This window comes from Atractosteus spatula, chromosome 13 (genome assembly GCF_055471065.1).
Source record: "Atractosteus spatula isolate fAtrSpa1 chromosome 13, fAtrSpa1.hap1, whole genome shotgun sequence".
Taxonomy (NCBI): Eukaryota; Metazoa; Chordata; class Actinopteri; order Semionotiformes; family Lepisosteidae; genus Atractosteus; species Atractosteus spatula.
The window spans coordinates 18741557-18751762 of NC_142718.1; the positions used below are offsets into that span (position 1 = coordinate 18741557).

At 37.9% G+C, this 10206-nt stretch overlaps 1 protein-coding gene across 2 annotated transcripts in view; it reads right to left on the bottom strand.

Annotated features, from left to right (window-relative positions):
* glb1l (galactosidase, beta 1-like) overlaps positions 1 to 8954 on the bottom strand; it is a 17265-nt gene extending 8311 nt beyond the window's left edge. The window contains exons 1-13 of one of the 2 annotated variants that reach the window (XM_088930351.1): positions 8703 to 8954; positions 7718 to 7887; positions 6941 to 7091; positions 6249 to 6309; positions 5954 to 6048; positions 5181 to 5361; positions 4542 to 4600; positions 4153 to 4274; positions 2695 to 2735; positions 2191 to 2309; positions 955 to 1029; positions 734 to 823; positions 79 to 192 (exon numbers count right to left, since the gene is read on the bottom strand). In XM_088930351.1, the coding sequence (XP_088786477.1) occupies positions 79 to 192; positions 734 to 823; positions 955 to 1029; positions 2191 to 2309; positions 2695 to 2735; positions 4153 to 4274; positions 4542 to 4600; positions 5181 to 5361; positions 5954 to 6048; positions 6249 to 6309; positions 6941 to 7091; positions 7718 to 7887; positions 8703 to 8759 (1335 nt within the window). In that variant the 5' untranslated portion in view covers positions 8760 to 8954. The remainder of the gene's footprint in view (positions 1 to 78; positions 193 to 733; positions 824 to 954; positions 1030 to 2190; positions 2310 to 2694; positions 2736 to 4152; positions 4275 to 4541; positions 4601 to 5180; positions 5362 to 5953; positions 6049 to 6248; positions 6310 to 6940; positions 7092 to 7717; positions 7888 to 8702) is intronic. The other variant, XM_088930352.1, reaches the window with a different exon arrangement.
* Positions 8955 to 10206: the final 1252 nt, after the last annotated feature.

Below are 10206 nucleotides of genomic sequence, written 5' to 3' on the forward strand. Positions count from 1 at the left end.
GGCTGCTGTTCAGGTATTGATGGGCACATGATTGTGTGGCAGTGTTGCAGACCAGGGTGTTTTCCTCAGGTCTCTTACCCCATTGACCAGCACATATCCACGGTCGTGAACACCATTCAGAGGTGAGATCAGTGGCGTGGCTTTTTCTAGTGTCCTGGGCAGCTTAGTCTGGTAAAGCATGTAGCCATAATACTGAAAAGCAATCATGCAAAGTGAGGTTAGCACTGCAGGGACAGATAAAATCTCAATTAATCCAGCTACACAGATTCTTGCACCTTTTTTACTTCACGTTTTTGTTCAGAAGAACTTTTGGCATGTTAATTTTGTATGTTCAAGTTTAAACTGACAGAAGATGTTTTTATGGAGCTCTGAAAAATCAGGCTTATTTTGATTTAAGAAACAAATGGAACATACAATGAGAAAAAAAAACCAAAATGGTCCACATTAATGTTAGTCTTTATGTTTAAAACAGCATTCTATGTTTTTCAGAATGTCCCATCAGCTTTATGTTGCGAGGGCCAAAATACTAATCTGAAGGTCAGTCTACAGATACTGTGGCTGCAGGTTTTGCACTTAAAAGCATATTAAGCCATTATTATTATAATTTTTATTATTCTTCACCTTGGTTAGAGGCTTTGGTGGTATAGGACCCTATGGCATTGTCTAAGACGTCCTTATTCTTACCTCGTCGGATAGATGGAATTCAGCTTCCTGTTCTCATGGCAACTCTTACCTGTTTCATTGCCTCAAAGGTCAAAGGATACAGAGACTGAAGGGGACCCTGTGGGCACAGCGTATCCAGCAGTCCTGTGATGTTGCCAACCTGAAAAAAAGGAGGTCAAGAGTACTGGCCATCTGTACTGCAAAAAACAAAATAAATGTGTACTAACAATGAATGTATTTCTGATTCTAATGATGTGTTGGAACTAAACAATGTTGAAAAATGATGCCAACCTTTTTCAGTGTTACATATCCATAGGCATACTTTGGTGTGGCAGGAGGCATGGGTCCCTCAGGTACCTCACGGAACTGGGGAAAAAAGAGAGGAAATAACACTGAGTGACAGGAGAGATTGTGTTGCACCCATTAAAAGTATATTAGAATTACTTCAAACATAAGCTTGGCTTTTAACAGAAGTCAATATGCAGTTGATATAATTATTGATATGCAGTTTCCTGTCTTCCAAATCCTTTCCAAAGTGTACTTCTTACAGAGAAATATTCTTGTTAGAAAATAAATCTGTCTCATCAGAGACTGGTGTCTTCTACACTTGTTGTTGCCAATCTGTTTTCGCACAGTGAGCTCCATCCTGGACAGGAGCTGCTTTGTTTCCTCTTTTTTAACACACAGCCCTTCACCCTCAGCCTCTCGACAGAAAACAACCAGCTCCCTGAAATTGCCATGGTGTCTGCTCTTTTTCTTTCAGTTCTCCTGATGTTGTCAACCCTCCCTGGAGCTCTGGAACTACTGCGGCCGCTTCATAGCCAGTATTTATTCTTCTTTCGGGGGTTCTGAGTGTAATCCATCCTCATCCTTCCAGTTGTAGCAAACTTCAGCAAGTGGAAACTCACTATCAGTTCTTATTCTACTTTTCTGTCAGTGCACTTGACCTCAGGTTATGCTTTCCAGGTCATCACAGAATTCCAGTCTCGGCTGATCTAGGATTCAGTGACTTGACTGTCACCTGTTCATTGACTTGTGTTCAATCATCTGCATCACGCTACGGTGCACATCGCATACCAACCTTGCATATCCTAACCAACTTGATCAAGCAAAGCTCACACACTAAAGAAATCAGCATTAGAGTTTTGGGATTCCTTTATTCTGTTCTTTTTTTTATCAAACTACTGAAAAGGAGGTGCTAAACAAAAGTCTGGTAGGACTTCACAGTGTAATTGCTCAGTTCTGCCTGCTATAATACCTGCCTGCTGTACAACTTCACACATGTTTTTTAACACCTCTCCCTCCACCCTATCTTCACCTTTGCAGCAGACTCCCTGGTTCATTTCTCGGGGATGAGGGGAGTCCTAACCTTACAGCAAAGACTGTCCTTTCCTCAGCCTGGTGAGTTAATGCCAAACACTAAAATATTAAGTAAGCTATCCCTTTTTATTGATGACATGTCTCATCATCATTAGAATGTGATTCAAGTACTGAAATACAAATGATCAATGTTTAACATAGTTTTACCCTACTGATCACATCCCTAATAGCCAGCAGTTTGTCAGTGGGGTCTCCAGCCTCAGAGAGCGGGGCATCATAGTCATAGCTGGTCACCACGGGCTTGAATCTGCTGTCATGATCAGCACCTAGAGCAGCATTGGTTTAAAATCAGTGCATATCCCCAAACCTGCACTTTATTCTGTATTACAAAACTTTTCCTTCTTCAACAGTAAAAAAATACAAAAGATAGGCATTGTTAGTTTTATCTCCATTGATCTTCATTAATATTTTTCTTCTTTTCTGGGACTTAAAGCAATTGAGTTATTTTTTTAACTGCCCACAACCCTCTTTTCTCCATAAACTCTTCAGTAAAGGTTAATACAATACCTTAAATTCATTCAAGAAAAACCCCTGACAGCTTCGAACACTAATTTGGAATCTGATATACAGAAGCTATGCTGGATGTTTCTACAACATCAGAAACTAACATGGTGTGACTAATTTAAAGAAGTCATAAAAAAGAGAACTTGCCATTCCAGTAGCCAAAGTTTGTTCCTCCTTCAAACATATACCTGCAAAGAGAAACTGTATTAAGTCATGCTTCTACATCTACAAGGGGAAATGGACCTGAGCTTTGAAAAGCCATGCTGTTTGGTCTTAACTCTCAATGTCGTGTCTACAAGCTCTAGAAAAGATCTTTAAAAGAGTCAGAGTCGATAGTCTTATCTTTAGGTGTGTAGACAAAGTCTTCTATACTCAATTCTCAACAATGCAGTATCAAGGCTGATTCTCAAGCTTAAAGATCCTGTTTGGCAGGTCACAAATAAATAAACCTATTTCAGTAAAATACAGTTTGTCTGTTCTAAAGCATAAACTCTGATCATATGGGTTTCCTCCAAATGCTCCAATTTAATTTCACCTTCCAAAGAAATGCTAGCTAGGTGAACTGGTGTCTCTAAATTGAACTGGCATCATGTTCAGGTGTACCATGCCTTGCACCCATTGTCTACCAATTTAGGCTCCAGCTTACTGCAACCCTTCAGGAATAAGGATTTCTAATAATGGATGATGCAGTAATGGATTGAATGATCTTTTATTTTTGTACACTCACATTCCCGAGGCCATTACTCATGACCAGGATGAGTAGTCATCCAACAGTTTAAAAACTGACAGTGTGAAGTGAAGTTGGCCCCCCTACAAACAATGACACCCACAACATTCGTTAGTGCTTCATTTGTGTCACTGAAAGTAGCACTTGTACTGCTTTTGTTCCTGACATCATGTGACAATCAAACTAGTCTCATTCGTTAGTGCTCCTTTAATGTTGATTTGTGCCATTAACAATAGTGTCTGAGCTGCTTTCGTTCCTGAGATATAGCTGCTTTTTTCAGGATGTGACATCACTCAGCTCCCTCTACAGAAGTGCTGGAGAACCAAACTGATCTCACTTTTTAGTGCTAGTTTGTGCTGTTGAAAGTAGCTTCTGAGCTGCTTTCATTCCCAAGATATATCATCTATTTTGGGGGAGGCGTGATCTTACTCGGCACCCCTATACTGGTGCAGGAGAACCTAATCGGTCTCTTGAAAGTAACACACTCTTGATAGTTAATGTAATTAATTACTGAATGTGAGGATAACAATACCTGCTCGTTTTGTCGGAAATTTACATTTTCAGTCTGTGTGGGGGGTGGAGAGGCGGGAGGGATGTGTGTGGATGTTTGGCATTTTAATAACAGCATTTTTTGTGTGAATAGTAAAATCAAGTCTCCAGTAGCTTAAAAAAATATGCCAATTTGAAATTACAGAATTTTCTGTGATGTACAATAAGAACAATTAAGATCATTTAATTAGATTAATGGAGGTTTCAATCAACAGGAAAACACACAAGTGGAATCTACATGATTTGGGTTAAGAATCAAGGCCAAGCGCCATGTGAACCGCTGATGGATGGGTGAGGGCATTGTCCTGACAATGTGAGATGTATCTTACATGTTAACGCTGGCTCCCATGGCCAGCATGTCCCCCAGCATCTGGCTGACTTTCTGTGTGTCCACCTGGGCGTGACTGTCCCCCCAGTGATCTAGCCAGCCTGTATAGAACTCCGAGTTGACCTGCAACACAGCACACCTCCGTCAGTGAGAGCTTTCTCACTCCTCTTTGCACAGCTGTTTCTTCAAAAAGTAGCACTGCCTGGAATTTACAAAGAGACTGCTAAATAAAATTGAGTATTTCAAACACTGAGTAGGTTTTTCTAATTTCAGAAGCTTTTATTGCTTTTTTAAGGGTATTCTATTTAGTACTGAATAACCACAAGTTAAAAATGTAAAGGCAGTCTAGATGATGTTTTGTACCAATAATTATGATCACAGTTCACTCACCAGAGGACCCTTTGGTTCAAATCTTCTTTGTCTTTTGAAAGCTGTGGTAAAGTTGGTGTCTAAGGTAGAAATCACTGTGCATCAGCTCATGCAAAATCATGCTGAACTTTCTATATCTGCATGAAATCATGCAGGATACTGACACTGCATTGCAAAACCAATACAGCTGTACATGTTACGTTAAAATCCAAATATACTCAGTTTATTTATAATGGCAGATAGAACATTCTGAACAAAGCTTAAAACCTTCTCTCCAACTTGTCAGTATTGCCAAATAAGAATCAATCTGGAAGCTCATTTTACCAAATTATGCTGTAGGGAGTAGTAGAACAAGATCTATGCAGATTTCCTAATGTGTGAAGGCTTTTTTACAACAACTGTATGTCATGCCAAGTACTATATTTAGCAATTCCTGAGAAATTCTCCAGAGTTTTAAACTACGTTCAACAAAAAAAAATATTTTAAACCTTTTCTCATTCAAAACATTTTGCTGATTAAAATACCTAAATGGGAGAAGAGCTAACATATTCAGAAACAAGCTGAATGACACTAATGAGGTCATTCTCTCAACATAGTGGTGCTTTATGAATCTTTTCAATAAGTGGCTGTACTGTGGCACTGTAGGGCTGTCTCTATTACCTGTCCCAAAATCGATAGTAGCATAAAGGCCTTCCAGGGTTCCACAAGTCATCTCCCAGTTGGTGTTGCCATCTGTGGTGAAAAGGACAGTGTCTTCCTCCAGAAAGAACTGGAATATCGTTTTCAGGTGACGAAGATAGTTGTAATCGCAGGCAAAGTAGCTTCCATATTCATTCTCCACCTTTTCCATATATACAGTACAAACCATTATTACTTTCTTAGTTGAATTCATTTAAAAGATGCATAGACTGTTTTAACAATGCTGAAACAGTTAAGTCTTAACACTACCATTAAGATAAAGCATGTTACTGTAAATGATTTTAACATGAGCTTGTATTCTTTTTGTAACGGGCAGCGTAAGACTAAATGATCATTTTTAATATTTTGTGGTATACAGTATGGATAAAAAAATAATAGTTGACGGAAATGAAGCAGGGTCACACACATAGCTGTTTTAGTAATAACAGCTTGACCTTTTTCACACCTTTGTCACAGATCCTTTGTTGTTTGAGGAACCTTAATTTATACCATAAGAAGAGAAGCGTTATGGTAAAGGTAGATAACTGCACTATTTGTGCTGATAATTTAAAATACGTGGGCTCTGTCTAAAATGGAAATCACACCCTTGAAGAACACTTTGAAGGTTCAAAACTGAGGGTACTACTCTAAGTTTCGCAGAAAAGCATAAACCCGGTTGTTCCAGAATCTCATTTCACAGTGCAAGTGACACCAGCTCTGACAGTCAATCAGCATTCAGAGTAGGACGGTAGTACCTGGATACTGATGATGTTTCCTCCATTGCTGTAAAGCCAGGGCTTTATTTTGGGCAGGAGAACTGCTAACCAGCTGTCTACCGCCTGCAGGTAATCTAGAACAAGAAATAAGAGAGACTCCATCTCCTCACCTTTTGGAATAAGTCTGTAAGTCTAATTTATTACAAAAGATATTTTACTCAAAAGGAAGTTAAATGAGCATGACAATGTCCATATGCTTTTCTTTCTTTTCTGTAAATGAGTATTGAAAAAAATGTGAATTCCCTGAAACTGATAGCACACATTAAGGTCATACCTGGGTCTGCGGAGCGCAAGATAATGTTGGGTTTATGGAGCAGCCAGGCAGGAAGGCCGCCCTGGGAAAAGTTGAAATATCATAGTGATTTTATAAAAGGTCTAAACCTGTAGGCACATTAGTTACTGGAACAACAAATAGTCAATTTGTAAATAGTGTACACCTGGACCAGGACTGACAATAAAATTCTAAACCATGATAAAGATTTTTACAAACTGACTTGTCAAAAAAAATATTACATATATATCAGTTTTCCACTTGCTTGGTTTGTCTGTCACACTGCTAGTAAACTATGACGTTTTACTGGATTAACTATGGGGAAAAAGTGGCTAAAATATGTAATTTAACACTGTTCAAAAAAGAGAACCTTGTAACTCTATAAACTACAAACCAAGAACTATAATAAATGTGATCTGCACTTTAAACTGGTGTGTTTAAGCAGGATTCGTTGCACATTTTTCATATCAGAAAGATTAGAATGAAGGGCTCCAACAGCCCATGAGTGCATTTTAAAGGTTCATAAATGAATGGAAGGTAAGACTTTTCTGTTTTTCTTACTGTATAATCTAAGTGCTTAACCTTGTTACTTTCATGTGTACACATTGCTTAAACAGCCCCTCACCCTAACCCCAACACACAACCGTTTTTGGTTTATCACACAGCAGTGAGAAGGCCCTGCCAGTGAAACTCACCATCTCCCATTCTGCACAGATGTATGGGCCTGGCCGCAGGATCACCAGCAGGCCTGTTTGGTTCGCAAGGTGCAGGAAACGCTCCAAATCTCGGTCACCATTGAAGTCATAGGTCCCCTGCACAGACTCGTGGTAATTCCAGGGCACATAGCTGTAATGTCACAGGAGACCAAACCATCTGATTATCATGTGAATCATCCATGGTGACAAACTCCTGTTTGTGTTCTTGTCATAACAGGCATTTTATCATATCATTTCTAAGTACTCACACCACATAGGGGTGCTGAGGCATGTTACAGTTAAAATGTAAAATTTCAAGATGTTTAAGGTCAGAGCTTGCCATAGAAACATAGATAGTACAGATGTATTTGCAACTGACATCAAGTTTTTTTTTCTTCTCTCTCATTATTTATTTACTACTAATTTAGTAATAAGGATTATTTACTATGATTTGAAATCACATCTGTACCTGAGAGTTTTTCTACTGCACCCAAGCTATTAACAGAAATTGATAAAAATGTAAACTTCTCAGTCTTACAGCAGGATGAAGGCAACGTAATTTGGGATAACCTGCTTTTGACAAAGTGTGTCTGAATATTTCCCCCAACAATGCAGTTTTCTATGGCACAGAAAAACCTAAAATTTCTTATAATGGCAAATTTCTCACTGTTGGTTATTAATCGTTTTATACTTAATAATATACTGTTAGTTTGTATTTCAACTGTAAAAGGCTTCCCCTTTATCTTTTATTCTAACTATGCTTCGGTCTGAACTTACGTCTGAATCGTATTGAGCCCAGCCATGTACATTTTCAGAAGCCTGTCTTTCCAGTAGAACCCTGGGATGCGAGAGTAGTGGATACTTCCAGAGATGTACTGGAATGGAGCGCCATCCTTCAGGAAGCAGTTGTTCTTGTAGTCAATACTGAAACTGCGACTTTCTGATGCCTGGACAAACAGAGGGATCATGTTTTAACCCATCTATGGCAGAGGTGAGTAAACAGAGTTTGCAGAATTTTCCATTTTCACCAGCTCTCAACCAGTTTGATTCATTACTTGCTAATGTAGCATTCTTGGGGTTCTTAGTTGTCATATAAAGATATGTATGTGTACCTTTATCAGAATTTCTAAATGTACTACGAGAAATAAGCATTTGCACTAAAATAACGCCATTCTGGTACTTCATACAGTTATAACCTTCGATGCTGTAAACCGCATATTTTATATGTTTAAAGGAAAACGAAAGGTGAACCAACACTTTTTAAAGAGAATCCAGTCTGGTTTGCGCTGTTATGAATGACACCTAAGCATAAAAAGAGACCTGTTCTGGTCGTAAGAATTATTTTACTTTGTCTTCCGGAATCTAATGGCATTGATTCAGGTACATTGAACACCTTAAAACATTCCTTGTCGTATTTAAAATTAAAAATTAAAAATTTGGTCTGAAAAGTCACTTTTTAAATAAAAAAAAGGATCTCAGATCAGGCCAGAGTTTGCCTGATGAGACTGTAGTTTTCCTGAATCTTTTCTTTTACCAGTTTTTCAAAACTTGCCCTCACCTTATGCGTGACATTTCAGTCAAATTACAAGTAACATCATTTCCATTTAAAAAGCAAGCCAAGTACAGTATATCTCAAATAGTTTTAATGTAACAGCATATACTGCACTCATATAATGTTATCTCAGCTTCATACAACTGACATAATGCGGGCTACACTTTCCTGCACAAGATGTGAACTTCAATTGAAACAAAATTAACATACCTTTATTATTAAAAAAAGAAAGCTTATTGCGAAAACGAAACCAACCCTGAATTTCATAATTTCGAATAGTCGATTTACTGATTTAACACATCTCTTACTTCGTGCATATTCCTTTCTACAAAACGTTTTTCAGTAATATAGAAAATAAAAAAAATGTTTCGATCCAATCACAAAATTCTCTTTCGTCTGCAGTAACGAGAGTTCGCAGAAGCTATCATGCAGACCAGTTTGCAGAAGACCATCATGTGATTCAAATTAGGTGTTTCCGCTGGGTCCTAAACAGAATTGAGCTTTCTGCTACGTGCGGACGCAGGCATCTTCTAACGCTGATCAGATTATTTCCCTCTTTTGCAGGGATTTTGTCAAGTGAAAAATTAACTAGAATAAATGCAGCATTACATATCGAATATATATTTTTAAATATATGTATAAATATATATGATTTAAACCATATTAAAATATCTACGTTACATTTTGCAGCAGTCATAATCCCAGAGAGCAACGTATTGTTATTTTAAAAGTGGTTAATTTGCTCTGTGTTGAATGAATATATGAAATTCATTCTTTGCAGTTGAAGTTTCGGTAACAATTTCTGTTTTTTCAAGGAGGTCAGCTATACTGTATGTGCAAGGTCAATGAAGCTGTTTACTTAATCTAGTACAAAACATTCTACTTTATATATTACAAATAGTAGCGTTTACTATATACTAATATCCCTCAAATAGAAAACAAGAACAAAAAGCAGATAGGAGGAATGGAGGAATAAATAAAGCACGGATACATTGTGACTATTACGAAGGTTATATTTGCACACAGTTTTGTTGAATTACAATGCTTGTAACAATTGATTATATTTCCCTTGTTGAGTGACGATATGTACATATTTGAGTCCATATAGCGCCTTTGTCATAGGGTGCTAAAAGTTGGTGTAGGGCTGTGGCTATGGCATGTAAGGAGTGCTCATTGGGACATTTTCTTTCGGTACTCTCTTTTTTAGTAGATGTTGTTCATTTTATTTTGTGTATGTCCATCCTTTACGGATACTTGTTTGAACTCTCTCTTTTTGAGTAGATGGTGATACTTTGTTGTAATTTCTAGAGGAAACAAAACTACAATTACTGTATGTGATATAATTTCTTGGGCTGGTCTCTGGGTGTGCCCGTGGTTCTGGGGGATTCAATGTGTAGGGAAAGGGGTCCTTGAACCTTATAATTGCTAGATAGCATAGCTGACTAAGGGTACTGCCTGGTCACTACTAAATTAAACAGCTAGCAAAATCTATTCACCCCTTTCCAATGACATCCCATTTGGAAGAACTACAAATTTGTAGACATACTGTATTTTAAAGTGAAAATTTTTAGTGAAAATTTGAATGTTCAATCTAAACATAGTTGGAAGAGGTGAATAATTTTGCAAGGCAACTGGATATGAGCACACATTTGTAAAAATTATTAAAATAAGCACAACCCAACATCAAATTTCCCACATAAACTGGGCCCTATGT